The sequence below is a fragment of the Budorcas taxicolor genome, chromosome 2 (genome assembly GCF_023091745.1).
Source record: "Budorcas taxicolor isolate Tak-1 chromosome 2, Takin1.1, whole genome shotgun sequence".
Taxonomy (NCBI): Eukaryota; Metazoa; Chordata; class Mammalia; order Artiodactyla; family Bovidae; genus Budorcas; species Budorcas taxicolor.
The window spans coordinates 101,087,855-101,106,785 of record NC_068911.1 but is presented as its reverse complement, the minus strand read 5'-3'; the positions used below and the strand labels follow the sequence as shown (position 1 = coordinate 101,106,785).

At 36.3% G+C, this 18,931-nt stretch overlaps 1 protein-coding gene across 1 annotated transcript in view; it reads right to left on the bottom strand.

Moving 5' to 3' along the window:
* The window catches only part of LRP1B (LDL receptor related protein 1B), a 1,834,206-nt gene that overhangs the window by 47,212 nt on the left and 1,768,063 nt on the right, over positions 1-18,931 (bottom strand). The window contains exons 85-86 of the mRNA XM_052653145.1: positions 4,901-5,075; positions 200-304 (exon numbers count right to left, since the gene is read on the bottom strand). Coding sequence (XP_052509105.1) covers positions 200-304; positions 4,901-5,075 — 280 coding nt within the window. The remainder of the gene's footprint in view (positions 1-199; positions 305-4,900; positions 5,076-18,931) is intronic.

Here is an 18,931-nt window from a genome sequence, read left to right as displayed (position 1 = left end):
CCTTATGAAATCAATAGCAAATTAATGAAGGGGAAAGTTCTGTAGTACATGAACCAATGAGGAACAATACTTGATCAGAGATGTCCATGAAACATTCATTTAAAATATGTTACCCCAAGAATGGAGAACAATAGAGCAGAGATTCCATGCACATCTAAAGTCATATTATAAAATGTCCACAGTATTATAAAATACTCACAAACACACAGGTACATTTGTCTCTGGGTCCAGCTGGCATGTGCCTCCATTGTAACAGTAACCATCACATAGCTGGCAGCTAGAGGCAATCTTTCCATTAGTGCAGCTGCAGCAACAGAGAAAAAAAAAAAAACCCTCATTGTTATTGGCATGATTGTTGTTGAAAGCTCACACAAATTCTCTATAGATGAGGATATTCATCATAGAAGAGTAATGAAGCAGCTGGCTAAAAGGTTTACAAAAAGACTTGCTGGAGGCCAAGATTTTTTTTTAACAGAATGAGGACATAAAATTTTTCTTTCAGTAATTTTCAAATTTTCAACCCATTTGTTTACTATAAAACATAATATAGTTAGATACAGGTGTGAAAAATATACCTTGGGATCTGTCATTTACACTTTAGGGAGATATCAGTATCTTATTTCCTTTTCATATTACTTGAGTTTGGTGACTTTTTTTGCTATTTATAAACCACATTATCAAATACTCTGGAAGCAAATGCTTCAGCTCTCCCTTCTAAACTGAAAAGTCTGGTCCAAAGAACTATTATGAGTTTTAGACTCCACATTGTGCTTGAATGTATAGAACTATCCTGTAGTCACTTTTATACCACTGTTTATCCCTGAATATGTACTGTAATTAATGTCAAACTCTTTTTATGCTAAAGGAAAAAAGGTAACAATTCACTGCAAAAATAAACAGTAACTTTATAGGAATGATATGCAATATGGCAACAAAGTAATGAGGTAGGCTTTCTTGGAAACATTTTGGAAATGATTCTAATTTACAGTACATTGCCTGTCTGAGATAAGAATAAAAAACTGTGCCTACTGCTACATGGAAAAGAAAAAGTATAATAAGAATAGAAAAAGTACAGAAATTTCTCACTTGTCATGTTGCATTTTTAAATAAATAAATACCATTAGGCTGGACATTGAAAATTGTTGGGGGAACAGAGTAAAGTGCATTGACATTCCAAATTATTGAGGAAACCTCTTCCATGAGAAGTATGGTTATAGCCTTGGCCAACAGATCGTGTCAATACTCTGGTTATGAGATGATGTCAGCACTAATTGCTATGAAGTAATCAATGGTATGACAATAAATCTGGACATAACCTCAATAAAAAAAAATCAGGCTGAAATATCGTTAGCTGATCACTTTGCTTCTCTTCATGACAGACGTCTACTGCAGCACATCTATCAAAGGGTAATGCCCAAGGAGGTTGAGTGCTTAGGTGCTCAGTCATGTTCTACTCTTTGCGACCCCTTGGACTGTAGCACGCCAGTCTCCTCTGTTCATGGCGATTCTCTAGGCAAGAATACTGGAGAGGGTTGTCATGCCCTCTTCCAGGGATCTTCCCAACCCAGGGATCGAACCCAGGTCTCCTGCATTGCAGGCAGATTCGTTATCGTGTGAGCCACAAGACAAGCCCAATAACACTGGAGTGGGTAGCCTATCCCTTCTCCAGGAGATCTTTCTGACCCAAGGAATCAAATGGGGGTCTCTTGCATTGCAGGCCAATTCTTTACCAGCTGAGCTACAAGGGAAGCCCAATGATAGGTTAGATATTTGCAATAATTGATTGACTATCTTATAGTTTATTTATTATTTTCATATTTATTTGACCTAGTGTGGGTGGTAGGGTTGCTGGAAATGTACTGAACTGCTTATACTTTCCCAGGAATTTGATTTAAAGATTTTTTTTTTTTTAAGAACATGGGTTTAAATATCACAGTTCTTTTCAAGATGAACAGAAGCAGTGAGTCAATTATGTTCTAGATGGGAAAAGGAGATATGTGAAAGTGGAGACAAATGTGGGGAAGAAGGCAATGGTTAAAGTTTCAAAGATTTAACAAAGAGTATCACATTCTTTATGATTTATAGAGGCATTTGAATATGGAAGCAAAGTGAGGCAAATACATTTTAATGGCATTGGTGTCTGATATGTTAAATGGAACTGGGAGACTTTTCCTTGCTCTCCATGCCCAGCCTCCTTGAAAATCAAAGAACAGAAAGTTATAGTTTCATGTTCAATCAAAGGGATAACATCAAAGAGAAAAATTAGCTCATTATACATTAAAGAATTTTCCACAAAAAGATAACTATACACCAAACATCACCATTTAAAAGAGAAAATATTCTATTTATTGATTGCATTTAAACTTCTGCTTCCAAGAATTATAAAAGATGTTTCCCTGTTCTCCTTCTAAAGGTTTTCTTTGAATCCTAAACTTAAGACAGATATTTCAAATGTGAAATATAAGTTATCCAAATCATTGTAGGACATGAAATAGTACAGCTTATGTTTTAATGTAGTTTTCATTATAATTTAATTTCTTAGAATGTTACACAGATACACCCATGCATGCACCATTTGTAATTAGCAGTTGTCCATTAATCAGAAAGAATTCTCATAACAATTTGACATCAGAGTGGTATAATTTAGGTTATTCAAAATTATGATCAAGCATTTCTTCATCAGTGTTTACTAAGGAAGAGAGAAAAATACACAATTAGTTCTGTTTTAAAGCTTATACTCATTATATTTGACAGAGTATCTATTTTCTACTGTAGTTGACAGCTCATAGGCTTGGCATTAGGAACACATCAGTATTTGGAATCACAAATACACATGCAGCTTGAATTTTTCTCTTTTAAATAAAAACTTTAATTTAACTCAGTTGTGATTTTTAGTATCAGTTCTTTACCCATGAAATAGAAATCCCAACATTCCTATAAACTTTATTTAATGCTAGCATGAAAAGTATCATAGAAATAAAAACAAACATCTAATGTCTCAAGATACACAAGGAGTTGTGTTTGCATTGTCATGTTCATATGTTATTGTAGCCTATTTGATAAATCAAATAATATACTCCTATTTTTAAACTTTCACTATCTACTCACTGCTAGCAAATGTTATTTATCCATTCTTACATATAGTTTTCCAAAAAGATATTTAAGTCAGGAACTGTAATGTGGAACCTCAAAAGTCTACTCAGGTTATGGGTTCTAGTGTTTCTAGGTTGGTTAAGCCAATATTGTCTGTACAGTAGGCAACAGTGAGGGTCCTTAGAATCCAATTCTTCCTTCCTCACATGGAACTGACCTGTGTGATGGAAACAGTATGTGTCTCTGCATGTGCTTCTCCAAGATAAACTGGGTTGGAAACTATGCCTCTCAGCCTCTCTTACACGACAGTCCACAATTTCCTGGGTGAATGAAATGGGGTTGTAAAGAATATTCTACAGGGCATTCCTGACATGGTACACTGGACATAAAGAAAGATATATGCTCACTAACTAAAATCAAGTTCTGCCATGCTCAAGTTTTATCACAAAGAACTGATGAATTTAATGAGCAAACATGATTTTGATAGCTTAAATAAAAATGTATTTTACTTTTATGTACTTATCAAAGGCATGTGTTATAATTAGTCATATTTTTCAATGACTTTAGTTGAAAAATAGTGTACTTTCAAATGACCCAATTTGAGGGCTTGAGTAAATGTCATTTATAATGATAACAGATCACACATAGATTAATTCTAAAATGAGAGTAAATAAAAAAGAAAAAAAAATGTTGATGTCTGTAATAAAATTTTATTGGACTTTGTTTGGCAGAGTAACATAACTCAGGGCTGGAACCCTCGCAGAGGCCGTCTTAGTGGAAGCTGTGGCATGAACATTTTAAGGTGTGCTTTTCTATCACTTATTCTCATTTATTATAGTCCTAGGGCAAATGATTGGAGAAGGAAATGGCAACCCACTCCAGTATTCTTGCCTGGAGAACCCCATGTATAGCGGAGCCTGGTGGGCTACAGTCCATGGGGTCAAAAAGAGTCGGACATGACTAACACACACACACAGGGCAAAGGATAGAGCTCAATCATTTATAAGCCCTTCTTTTAAAAGGTTGTGAAAAGAAGTTCAGAGTGAGAATTGGTCTCTAACCTCTGTGGCATAAATCTGTTTCATGACAGAAACTGAATGGCACTCTTTAGCTGCAAAGTTCTGTCTTCCATTCACTTGATCTCAAAGCCAAAGAGCAAAAGGCAGTGCAACAAAAATGTAATTGGATATCTTGGTTGCAGTGGCTTCCTAGGAAGCATCATTCCTTCTACTTATTTTTAACCATAATTTTCCAAGTCAGATAAAAAGATTAAATTTTGTTTCCATTCAATAGGTCTTTTGTTCCTTTCCCAGAGGATCACTTTGTAAAATCAGAAAGGTAAATACTCATTACTGATAATAATGATGAGACAAAAGTTCGAGCTATTCTAATTTAGAAGTATTACGTAAGCTTTTTGAAGGTATGTTGCGTTTCACTTGTGCATGCTTACTATTAGGAATATTCTGTACAGGGAATGATCTGACCATATTATTGCACGATAAGTGTTCATGTTTTCCAGAAGTACGTTAACACTTTTTGAATAAGTTTTGGTTTAATCAAAATGAATTGAACTCTCTTTGTAGGAAAAAAAAAAAAAGGAAAGAGATAATGGAACACTCGCTATATTGAATTTCTGATTCATGTTTATGTTTGATGGAGAACAGCAAAATTCTGTAAAGCAATTATCCTCCAATTAAAAAATTAATTAAAAAACAATAATTTACCATGTTCTCATTGTTTTTTGCCAGAATGTTAATGTCCTTTTGGGTTCAAATGCTTTTATAAATTAAGTTAACTGTCTACTTACTTGCAAGATATATCTTCACTGTCTTTATTTATAAGGCAATGTCCCCCATGGCACCTTATACATTTGTCAATTTCACATTTTGATCCTTCATAGCGTATTGGACAGACACATTCCACACTTCCATCATCTCCAATGGTACAGGATTCAGAATTCACACAGTAGTGATGACACACATCTAGAAAGAATGAACAATATAGAAATAAAATTGTGTTACAAAGTATTTTTCTTTCTTTTTTTTTTTTCTCCCACACTGGAATTTCTACAATCGGGTTGAACCCATGTTCCTTGCACAGGAAGCATAGAGTCTGGACCACCAGGGAAATCCTACAAGATATTTTTCTTGAGTCACAATAAATGTTACCATTTTACTTAATATTTTAAAATGGTCAATGGATAAGTAGATTTATTTGGAAGAGCAACTTGTAATTACATGTAACCAGATTTCTTTAAGAATACCATTGATTCTTGTTTTTGCCTGAGTTTGCCATCATTTCATCTTGCTAAGAGTTATATTGATATATTATATCAATATAAGTTGTATTGATATAATAGATATAATATAATATAGTATTAGTTATATTGATATAATACTAACTGACAAACTCTATTAGTCCAGAATTTTAAAATTTAAGTTCTCAAGTTTCTTCAGCTTTCCTTCTAAGAAGCAATATTTCTGTTATTCTGGAATGAACATAAATCCTCAAGATTTCTTTAGATGTCGTCTATCTTTGTTCCTCCTTACATCTCTTTTCATCTGAAGAACAGAGTAAGTATGGGACTCTTACTCCTTCGATAGCCTCTGGTGGAGTGGAAAGAAGCCTCTCTCTACATGAGCCAGGAGACCCAGATCCAATGTCAGGGTAAGGAAGATCCCCTGGAGGAGGATGACAAGCCACTCCAGTATTCTTGCCTGGAGAATCCCATGGACAGAGGAGCCTGGTGGGCTACAGCCCGTGGGGTCAGCAAAAGTCAGACATGACTTAAAGACTAAACCACCGCCACCACATGAACCAGAACAGCCAGTATTTCCAAACACCTGAGCAGGCAAGCAGATAGAAGATGTGCCTCTCGTGGAGCCCCAGCAGAAACGTGGACTGGAAGACTAACAGATCCATCATGGGTAGAAAGTGATAACAGAAGTCTACGCCATTTCCTCCTCCCAGGTGAGAACCTGGAGTCTCGTCAGTCAGAGGGAAAACCTCCATGCAGCCTGAACCCTTTGCTTTGTAAGGTGTTTCCTACTAAGCACGTCAGACAATTTTCTCAACTACAAAGGAAGAATTCTTCAAATATTTCCATATCTCTTGAACATCAGTAATAAAAAAAGACCATTTAAAAAGAACCACATTGACTTTGCAATTAGACATTTTGCCTCAGTCTTCTGAAAAACAAACAAGTCTATATGTATATTGACACATCAATATTTTTTAATTTATCACATTCACAATATTGAAATTTATAGTATTAATACAAGTAATCTTAAGCAGAAGAACTTACTGAATTGATCGCAGACCTAGTGTTTGAAGCTGCAATTTCCTTATAGTTATCTAATTGTGAAGCAATATTAGGTGTGATTAGATGAGGTAAAAATCACAATTTATAAACTTTAATCTGCTGTAAGATGATTGTTGTGGGTAAAAAAAGGTAAAACATAATTTATAACTTTCATTCTTGTATATTTATCTAGCCTCTTATTAAATCAGACAGAAATTAACAGGCTTGCTTCATATTTATGGAAATTTATTTGAAGCATTCTTATGCTTGCTGTTGCATTATGCCAAGTACCCTCATTGAGATTCAAAGCTTAAGTTTATTACTAAGGGTCTTGGCTATGTTTAAGAAAAGAAGCACTTTCAAAGAATGAGAGACATAAAGATCTAAAAATTAAGTCAATGTTTATGTCTGTCCATTATGATGTCTATTTGTAGTTGTTTTAGGCTTGGCAGATGTACACAATGCAAATTCTGTTTTTATTAATATTTGTGAAGAATGTACTAACGGTAGCCTATATAATCATCTAATACCATCTACTATGCAGAAATCTCTAAAGAGCAATTTTCGTTAGTCAGTTTGCTAGATACAACTTATTGACAGAGAACTCTTTTAATATTGTCTCTAATTGCTTTAAATTTCATCCATTGGTCCTGGTTCATTTTTTTCTGATGGGATATAGAAAACAGCTGATGTATCTTTCCAAGATTTTCATAGTATGAGGTTTTTTCCACAATGGATAATTCATCAGATTCATGTAGGTGACTGACTTGCAAATGCAGATTCCAGTTTCTTTTCCTTTCATCCACTACCACTCCTGAATTCTAAATTCTGGATCAGATTTGAGGTCTGGGTGAAACCCATCAGATCAGATGAGTAAACAGAATTTGGGAACTAGGGAATGTAAGAAATGTGAAAATAATTTTACTGAGTAGCAAAGGGACTACATTGTCTAAGTTGTAAATAGATTTGATTTGATTGAAATAGCTTATTTCTTGACTAACTTTGGGAGCCCTAATTAGAATATAATTTTAACCTAAAATTTTGAACCACGTTGTTTTTAAAATCACTTCATTGAGAAGACTTAAGAAACTAGGAAAAGTTGAGTTAACATCCTGAGGGTTGATGATTGCCCTATACCATACCGTAGCAATAACAGTCTGTTTGCACTTATCTTGCACTTATTTAGCACTTTTGGGTGCTAAAGGTCAAAGTTAAAAACTTACCTACAATTTACTAATTAAAAGTAATTGTGGATAATAAATTAAATCTGGTTTAGACTGAGAACATAAAGATGTGAGAATATACACAACTCATTAATATTCAAGGAAATACAAATTAACATATCAAAGAAATACCTTTGCACTTCCACCAAACTGAGGACTAATGGCAAAAACTCTCATAGCACTAGTAGTGGGAATATAAATTGGTTCAGTTGATTTGGGAAATAACTGAAAGTGTCAATTATATTAAATTTGAGCGGTTCCCTTGTGGCTCAGTGGTCAAGAATCTGTCTGCCAAGTAAGAGACACAGGTTTGATCCCTGGGTTGGGCAGATCCCGTGGAGAAGGAAATGGCCACCCACTCCAGTATTCTTGCCTGGGAAATCCCATGGACAGAGGAGCCTGGCAGGTTACAGTCCATGGGCTTGCAAAGAGTCAGACGCAATTTAGCAACTAAGAAACAATTAAATTTGAACATGCTATGGGTGTGCTGTGTTCAGTTGCCTCTGTTTCTTTGCGATCCTGTGGACTGTGATCCGCCAGGCTCCTCTGTCCATGGGATTTTCCAGGCAAAAATAATGGAGTGGGTTGCCCTCCCCTCCTCCATGGGATCTTTCCCAACTCAGGGATTGAACCCCCATCTCCTGCATTGCAGGTGGATTCTTTACTGCTGAGCCACCAGGGAAGCCCCAAATTTGAACATACCAACACTTTATGACCTAGAATTTTTACTTTTAATATACTGTATATGCAAGAGAAAAGCATGCACATGTGCACAAAACATGTCCACAATATGCACAAAAACCTTTTTAGAAATAGGCAAAAGCTAAAAAAAACCTAAATATCCATTATAAGATGAATATATGGAAATAGATAAATGAAAAATGAAAACATTAGTTATAAGCAACAATATGCAAGAATCTCATGAAAATAATAGGAAAAAATGGACAGAAAATACATATAGTATATTTTTATTTATAAAAGGCAAAACTAATCTGTGGTTTTAAGAGTCAAAAAGGAGTTATGTTGAAGAGAAAGACAGGGATAGTGATGAAGAACGCCAGGGAGCACTTGAGATAATAATAATGCTCATTCTTGACCTGAATATTGGTTTACACTGATGTGTACACCTGGGGATAATTTATTGAATTGTATACTTGTGATTTTAAACATTTCTATGTATATTATGCTTCTACAGAAAGATTTCTTTTAAAATCTAATGGCATATAAGCTACAATAAGAATATTTTATAAATTCTGTTTAGTTTGCTAACTAGGCTAACAGGTTTTCTCTTTACAGATAATATTTTCAAAAGGAATTCATAGTTTGTTTTTTATGTTTTAAAGGAAACTCTCCATTCTCTAATGTTTTTAATATATTTTGAAGCCCGTCAGCTGCACATTATTCAATGCTACTGACTGGCCTCAAGGCCTAAAAATGTAACCTAAAGAATGTAAAAAAAAAAAAAAAAAAGTTTGCTTAAGATAAAATTGTAAACAGGTATTAGAATATTCAGTTAAATAATTACAAATTGCATACTGTTAAGCCATGCCACGTTTTCCCTCTGAATAAGGCAGAAATAATTTTAGACTCAGAACCCTTTCTCTACAGATATTCAAATGGAAGACATTTCATTTTTTCCCAGTTTATGTGTTTAGCACTCTATGCAAAATTGAAGTTTAAGGGCAGAGATTTGCTCACTGTATTCTAGCCCGGCCAGAGTTGCTGCCTAACATCTTCCTATGAAAGTTTTCTATCTCCCATTATTAGGCTTAAGATGTGGAGCATGTTGAAGATGTTGAATTACATGTCTGCTGGGCTGTTCTCTGCCTCTGTTAGCATTGTAGGGCCCAACACTTTGAATGTACATTCTCTCCCTCCCTCCCACTTTCCTCCTTCCTCTTCCACTCTTCCCTGTGTTTTCCCCTTCTTCGAACCTCTCTTTCTTTCTTCCTCCCTCCCTCCCATTCTCTCTTTCTCCCTCCCTTCCTTTCTCTCTCTCTTAAAGTCTTCCCTATTTACTCAACTCCAACTCCAAGGTTTCTGAATACAGGAGAAGGTAGATCTTACTTGATAGGAGGCTTCAGCAAGTCATATTTAAATTATCACACAAGCATTGGGTACTTGTAAGTTGGAAGTCAAAATAATTCCTTCAATAACTCTGTTATTTCAAGTTTAATCATAACATGATGTATGTAAGCCCAGGAAAAAGTATAAAACATCTGAGGATGCTCTCTATTTCCAAATTGGGTGACTCAACCAAAGTTCATGTTCTCAGTAATTGTCTCAATATCATGGTAGGAATGCATAATAAGTCTAAGGAAAGCTACCTAATTTCTCTCTGATTCTCTTTTCAGTCATAATCCACTTTGAATTACAAGCATCTGTGTAAAACTTGCAGAAATAAATGTTGTATTTTTATCAGTGTCCCATCTCTGAAAGTGAAAGTCAGTGAAAGCCGCTCAGTTTTGTCCAACTCTTTGTCTTGTCCAACTCTTTGCCTCCTCATGGACTATACAGTCCATGGAATTCTCCAGGCCAGAATACTGGAGTGGGTAGCCATTCCCTTCTCCAGGGGATCTTCCTGACTCAGGGATCGAACTCAGGTCTCCCTCATTGCAGGTGGATTCTTGACCAGCTGAGCCACAAGGGAAGCCCAAGAATATTGGAGTGGGTAGTCTATCCCTTCTCCAGGAATCAAACTGGAGTATCCTACATTGCGGGTGGATTCTTTATTAGCTGAACTAATAACAATAACTAGGAAGCCCCTATCTCTATATACTCTCAAATAATTACTACATGGTGTTCAGTCACTCAGTTGTGTCCAACTCTTTGTGCCCCCATGGACTGTAGACATTGAGGTTTCTCCGTCTATGGGATTTCCCGGGCAAAAATACTAGAGTGTGTTGCCATTTCCTCCTCCAGGGAATCTTCCCGACGCAGGGATCAAATCCCTATCTCTTGTGTCTCATGCATTAGCAGGCAGTTTCTTTACCACTGGCACCACTCATATTTAAATTCTATCTCTTCAGTTATTTATTTGCTAAAAGGAATACTTCTTTAGCACTTCCCAATCCAGCAGAAATTTAACAAAGTATAAAGAAGAATACTATATGAGAAGGCTCCTATGGTATGCAATTGTTCACTTTCGTTCTAAAGAGTCTTTCTTGACAAGCTCAGAAACAGAGAGAAGTTAAGCTGTACCTGGAAAAACAATTTTTTTTTTAAATCCCAGACCACTGAAATTGCTTACCTTATACAGCTAATTACTTTAAACATCAAAAATACTTTAAAAACATTTTGAAAGTAATCTTTTTATAAGATAGATACTCATTTTCTTAACTAAAATATATTAGTATTTGTATTAATGATTCATTTATCATTCTGTCAATTATTTATTACAGAAGTTTCATAGTCTTCCCCATTTTTTTCACATTTCAGTTTTGATTAAGTGAAATGTTACTGATTATGAATCAGTAGACAAATCTAAATATAAAATTTAATTCCTCCCAAAGAATAAAAGAGTTGGGAATGTTGGTAGTTGGTTAACACAAAGGTGTACCACAAAGGGATCATCTTCTAGTTTCTGACACATAGACACACATGCACTCACAAACTCACACACACATATATACCTTGCTTACAAAAACAACCATCTTTTATTCCTTCAAATTTTATGTTTAGCTTAATAATGATTGGAACTGAGAGAAAGTAAAAAAAAAAAGTTTAATAAACTAAAAGAAGAAAGGTTAAAGAAAATACAGCTGAAAAGAGACGTTTTGTTCAAGGGGATAAAATAGGGAAGGAGTTGAAGATTAAAGGTTGAAGATAAGAGTCTATGCAGATTGGCCTTTATGTATTTAACAGCAGCAGTCTGGAATTTATGGAAAGAAAAGCATGTGGGACAATATAATTGATCTAATTTTGAACACCATGTTGATAAAATGGAAGTGGTGATGTGTAATTGATTATTTACTGAGGACATGTGTGTGACTAAGTGTATATAGAGAGTTGTGAGTGGCGGATTCATGTTGATGTATGGCAAAACCAATACAATATTGTAAAGTAACCTCCAATTAAAATAAATAAATTTATATTAAAAAAAGAGAAAAATCCAGAAATACAAGACAGGACATTAGCTCTCAGAGAGCTGACAACCCAACTGTGAGGTTGAGTTCAGTTCAGTCACTCAGTCGTGTCACTCAGTCATTCAGTCGTCGAGTGAATGTCGACATTCTAGGAATCAGTGAACTAAAATGGACAGGAATGGGTGAATTTAACTCAGACTCTTTGCGACCCCATGAATTGCAGCACACCAGGCCTCCCTGTCCATCACCAACTCCTGGAGTTCACTCAGACTCACGTCCATCAAGTCAGTGACGCCATCCAGCCATCTCATCCTCTGTCATCCCCTTCTCCTCCTGCCCTCAATCCCTCCCAGCATCAGAATCTTTTCCAATGAGTCAACTCTTCACATGAGGTGGCCAAAGTACTGGAGTTTCAGGTTTAGCATCAGTCCTTCCAAAGAAACCCCAGGGCTGATCTCCTTCAGAATGGACTGGTTGGATCTCCTTGCAATCCAAGGGACTCTCAAGAATCTTCTCCAACACCACAGTTCAAAAGCATCAATTCTTCCATGCTCTGCCTTCTTCACAGTTCAACTTTCACATCCATACATGACCACAGGGAAAACCATAGCCTTGACTAGACAGACCTTAGTCGGCAAAGTAATGTCTCTGCTTTTGAATATACTATCTAAGTTGGTCCTAACTTTTCTTTCAAGGAGTAAGCGTCTTTTAATTTCATGGCTGCAGTCACCATCTGCAGTGATTTTGGAGCCCCCCAAAATAAAGTTTAACACTGTTTCCATTGTTTCCCCATCTATTTCCCATGAAGTAATGGGACTGGATGCCGGAACCTGGAATGTCAGGTCCATGAATCAAGGCAAATTGGAAGTGGTCAAACAAGAGATGGCAAGAGTGAATATCGACATTCTAGGAATCAGTGAACTAAAATGGACTGAAATGGGTGAATTTAACTCAGATGACCATTATATCTACTACTGCGGGCAGGAATCCCTTAGAAGAAATGGAGTAGCCATCATGGTCAACAAAAGAATCCAAAATGCAGTACTTGGATGCAATCTCAAAAATGACAGAATGATCTCTGTTTGTCTCCAAGGCAAACCATTCAATATCACAGTTATCCAAGTCTATGCCCCAACCAGTAACGCTGAAGAAGTTGAAGTTGAACAGTTTTATGAAAGACCTACAAGACCTTTTAGAACTAACACCCCCAAAAGATGTCCTTTTAATTATAGGGGACTGGAATGCAAAAGTAGGAAGACAAGAAACACCTGGAGTAACAGGCAACTTTGGCCTTGGAATGCGGAATGAAGCAGGGCAAAGACTAATAGAGTTTTGCCAAGAAAATGCACTGGTCATAGCAAAGACTCTCTTCCAACAACACAAGAGATGACTCTACACATGGACATCACCAGATGGTCAACACCGTAATCAGATTGATTATATTCTTTGCAGCCAAAGATGGAGAAGCTCTATACAGTCCACAAAAACAAGACCAGGAGCTGACTGTGACTCAGATCATGAACTCCTTATTGCCAAATTCAGACTCAAATTGAAGAAAGTAGGGAAAACCTCTAGACCATTCAGGTATGACCTAAATCAAATCCCTTATGATTATACAGTGGAAGTGAGAAATAGATTTAAGGGCCTACATCTGAAAGATAGAGTGCCTGATGAACTATGGAATGAGGTTCGTGACATTGTACAGGAGACAGAGAGCAAGACCATTCCCATGGAAAAGAAATGCAAAAAAGCAAAATGGCTGTCTGGGGAGGCCTTACAAATAGCTGTGAAAAGAAGAGAGGTGAAAAGCAAAGGAGAAAAGGAAAGATATAAGCATCTGAATGCAGAGTTCCAGAGAATAGCAAGAAGAGATAAGAAAGCCTTCTTCAGCAATCAATGCAAAGAAATAGAGGAAAAGAACAGACTGGGAAACACTAGAGATCTCTTCAAGAAAATTAGAGATACCAAGGGAACATTTCATGCAAAGATGGGCTTGATAAAGGACAGAAATGGTATGGACCTAACAGAAACAGAAGATATTAAGAAGAGGTGGCAAGAATACACAGAAGAACTGTACTGTGAGGTTACAACAGGAATTAAAAAGCTACTAGGACTGATCTGAATAATGTCTACTGTGGCAACAGCCTACAGAAATTACTGTCAATGAAATCTTCCTTAGTTTGGAACATTCCAGCTCATAAGTTTTAATCATTTTACTGACCTGAATGGCATAACAATTGAGATTTCTGCATATAGTTAGAAGGAGAAATAATGAAATGTAATTAATCTGTGCTAAGAAAGTAGAGATTACCATGAAATTATATAATAACACTTTATATTCACAATATAAAAATTATTATAACCTCTGTAGGATAATTACACTAAGAACTGCACTGTAGCACCAAACACAATCATGCAATCTAAAGGACAACGGTGGATATACAATTACAGAGTATTCACATGGTAATTAGGTAGATAGTAACTGAAGGATAAGAGAATGACTATTTTCTGCAATAGAAATGGAATAATTTTCAAGGGAGATCATTATTGTACTCTGTCTCTTTTTCTTTTTCCTTTTTAAGCAACCAGAAATATGAGATACTTCTTCCTTTAATACTTTTACAATATCTTAATAGACTGCATAAAATATATGCATGTGTGAGTATATATACAGGTTTATGAATATTCAAGGAGAACCAGATGCCTTTAAAATATCTAGCTGCATTTAACTTCTTTCCCAAATATTTCTTTCTATTGGAAAGTAATTGTGAAAACCATTTAGCTATTAACTCATATTTGCACCTGGGCTATTCACATTGTAATAGTTAGTGAAGTGTGAAATTTATTTAAAGAGAGGAAAACCAAATCAAAATATACCACCTAAACAGGAGCTGAAGATACTCAATAAGAATAATGGGGAATCTGGAGAGTCTTTACTTGGTAATACAGGATGGCTATACAGGGGAGACTAAATTTATACAATCCAATTTATGTACATCAATTGTCTTACATCACTGAATTTTTATCTGACCTTTCAAAAAGTGTTCTCTGAATTGGTGTTAAGATTCATAATTTAAATAAGTATTTGATAATTTAGGACCATACACATACACATAATAAATTAAAAGTAAAATGGAATTACTTTCACAATCCAGGCATTCTATTAACTGAGTTCCAGTTTTAGTGCGATGCACACTCCACTTTCACCATTATATAATTGTGTCCCAGGAGCAGTAGATTGCATGAATTTGGCTAATATTTTCCCTTTGGGGAGGTTTGTAGTTGCTTTCACATATGTATAAAGGCAGAAAATTTTCCAGAAGAACCAATAATGGTTTTTTGTAAACTTCTGATGAATACTTCCACTACAGTGATATAATGAAAAGAAAGAAGAAATTAAATCAAGACCAAAAGGTGAAGGACTTGGAGGTTAAATTTCGCCCTTCCTCTGGCTAACAATGTGACCTAATCTGAGTTACCTGACTACTGCAAAATGCCCTTTGGTCATCTATGAACAGAGTCAGTATTTCTAAACACTCCTGAGACTGTGTCATGATTTCCTCCTCAGCAGTCCATCCTCAAAAATGCCCTTGATTCCAAAAGGGCCAATGAGAGCCTATTTTGAGCAAAATTATGGAAATGACAATTACAATGATAATAAATGCCCATTTTTAGTTGTTTTCTACATGCCAGGCACATGTTTTATTTAGTCTGATAACATGGTATTATCCTCATTGTATAGGTAATCACACTGAGGCACAAACAGGTTAAGCAACTTGCCAAAGATGACACAAGAAAAAGTGAGAGAACTAAAATTCAAACTGAAATAAGAGAATAAACTGGAGAATAAACTCTTATTTTTCTTATTCAATTACTCACACTCAGGAAAAAAAAAATACAGAAAGTAATTTTGAAAACCTTCGATGTTTTCTTTTCCTTACACGTGTCTAAAACTGAACAAGCCTCCATCTACATAGATATCTGAGGGTCTAACCATCAGTCCGAAAGCTAATAGATGATGTCGGGGCAAGCCCAGGAGAGTTTCCTGATGCCATCAGATCTGCACAATTAGAGTTCAGAAACTCATCTGGGTGCCTATGCCTCATCCAAATATTCACATTTCACGTGTCAGTCTCAGCCTCCCATCCTAACCCAGTGAATACGTGCATCTCTAGCCACTGGTAATCGGTGTACAGCACTAAACTTCTACTTGAAGGGAACACTTAATTATCCATGTGATATATTCAATATCAGGCAGGATCAGCTCTGAGCTAGTCCAGACAAATAGGAAACCAAAATAACAGTCAAGAAATCACAAAGTAAGACATTCCCGAGTGTTAGCATTTATTGATATCTAATTTAGCTAATTTAGGATGAAAATATTTGGAAGGTTTTCTAGAAGTTTTCAGATTCTTAAAAATGTTAACAAAAGTGATGCTGGCCTTTTTTCCATGAAGTCAGTTTTTCAACTATCATGCTTTAGGAGCAAAAAGGTAAAGTAACTTGTATAATTTGCTTAGAATTTTATGATTGTTTTCTTTAAAGTATTATATTAAGAAACAAAAACAAATTTAAAACTACTAGAATATTTTTTTTCACATTCCTCCAGTGTTTTACACAGCCAGAGGTATTTTAATAATTAAACTTACGACATAGTCCTAAATATATCTTCTGATTTCAGAACTGAATTTAATAAAGTAGGCAAACATTGAATCCAGGTATGCCAATTAAACATTCACTAGAGAAAAATGTGGGCAAAACTCTGATTAGAGCTGATAAATTTTCATCAGGAAAGCATACCTAAGAAAATTAGCATTTTCTAATGTATTACTAATAATAGAAATATATCCCAAATATTTTATAGAGGAAACTGCAAAAATTTAAAGAGTAAGATCTATCCTGAGCAAATAGTGCCATCTCTAAGTATCCTGGTAAGAGGAAAATGTAAAATTCAGCAAGATGATTAAAAAAAAAAAACTTTGATATGAGTGAGACATATGGGGTGGGATTTTAAAAGTGGCAGTATTTAAATTTTCAACAGGCTGCTGTTTCAAAATGCATATTAACAATGATTGGGGTTTCCCTGGTGACTCAGTGATAAAGAATCTGCCTGCCAATGCAGGAGACAAGGGTTTGATCCCTGATCCAGGAAGCTTTCACATGCCGTGGAGCAACCAAGCCCATGTGCCACAGCTATTCCTGTGCTCTCAAGTGCAAGAGCCTCAACTACCAAGTCCACATGCCATAACTACTGAAGCCCAGTGTACCTTACAGCCCATGTCCACAGCAAGAGAAGCCACTGCAATGAGAAGTCTATGCACCACAACTGAAAGTAGCCCCTGCCTGCTGCAGCTAGGGATAAGCCTGGCAGCAAGAAAGACCCAGCAAGCCATAAATAAATAAATAGGTAAATAAATAAATAAAGGTGGAGTCAATAATTTTAGCAATAATCGAAAATTAACTTATAAAACTCATGGCAATGATTTGTTTCCAAGTAAAATCTAAACAGCTTTTATTTATAAAGGATGTTCTGGGTTAAATATTTCTCTATTTTTAAAGCAATCCAGCTACAGAAGCTTTGAGCAAGTAACTATAATGTGGAAGAGAATCATTTGAGACTTGAAAGCAAGCTGACTTGCAACAGTAGCTAACTACAGTCATCAGTCCAGTTCAGTCACTCAGTCGTGTCAGATTCTTTGCAACCCCATGAATCACAGCAGGCCAGGCCTCCCTGTCCAACACCAATTCCCGGAATTCACCGAAACCCATGTGCATCGAGTAAGTGATGCCATCCAACCATCTCATCCTCTGTCGTCCCCTTCTCCTTCTGCCCTCAATCCTTACCAGCATCAGGATTTTTTCAAATAAGTAAGCTCTTTGCATCAGGTGGGCAAAGTATTGGAGTTTCAGCTTCAACATCAGTCCTTCCAATGAACACCCAGGACTAATCTCCTTTAGGATGGACTGTTTGGATCTCCTTGCAGTCCAAGGGATTCTCAAGAGTCTTCTCCAACACCACAGTTCAAAAGCATCAATTCTTCAGTGCTCAGCTTTCTTTAATGTCCAACTCTCACATCCATACATGGCTACTGGAAAAACCATAATCCTGACTAGACGGACCTTTGTTGGCAAAGTAATGTCTCTACTTTTTAAATGCTGTCTAGATGGTAGTAACTTTCCTTCCAAGAAGTAAGTGTCTTTTAATTGCATGGCTGCAGTCACCATCTGCAGTGATTTTGGACCTCATAAAAGAAAAGACAGCCACTGTTTCTCCATCTATTTCCCATGAAGTGATGGGACCAGATGCCATGATCTGCGTTTTCTGAATGTTGAGCCTTAAGCCAACTTTTTCACTCTTCTCCTTCACTTTCATCAAGAGGCTCTAGTTCCTCTTCACTTTCTGCCATAAGGGTGGTGTCATCTGCATATCTGAGGTTATTGATATTTCTCCCAGCCATCTTGATTCCAGCTTGTGCTTCTTCCAGACCAGCGTTTCTCATGATGTACTCTGCATAGAAGTTAAATAAGCAGGGTGACAATGCACAGCCTTGATGTACTCCTTTTCCTATTTGAAAGCAGTATGTTGTTCCATGTCTAGTTCTAACTGTTGCTTCCTGACCTGTTGCATCCAGGTTTCTCAAGAGGCAGGTCAGGTGGTCTGGTATTCCCATCTCTTGAAGAATTTTCTACAGTTTATTATGATCCACACAGTCAAAGGCTTTGGCATAGTCAAGAAAGCAGAAATAGATGTTTTTCTGGAATTCTCTTGCTTTTTCGATGACCCTGTGGATGTGGGCAATTTGATCTCTGGTTCCTCTGCCTTTTCTAAAACCAGCTTGAACATCTGGAAGTTTGCGGATTACATATTGCTGAAGCCTGGCTTGGAGAATTTTGAGCATTATTTTACTAGTGTGTGAGATGAGTGCAATTATGTGGTAGTTTGAGCATTTTTGGGCATTACCTTTCTTTGGGATTGGAATGAAAACTGACCTTTTACAGTTCTGTGGCCACTGTTGACTTTTCCAAATTTGCTGGCATATTGAGTGCAGCACTTTCACAGCATCTTCTTTCAGGACTTGAAATAGCTCAACTGGTATTCCATCACCTCCACTAGCTTTGTTCATAGTGATGCTTTCTAAGGCCAACTTGACTTCACATTTCATTATGTCTGGCTCTAGGTGAATGATCACACCATCGTAATTACCTGGGTCATGAAGATCTTTTTTTGT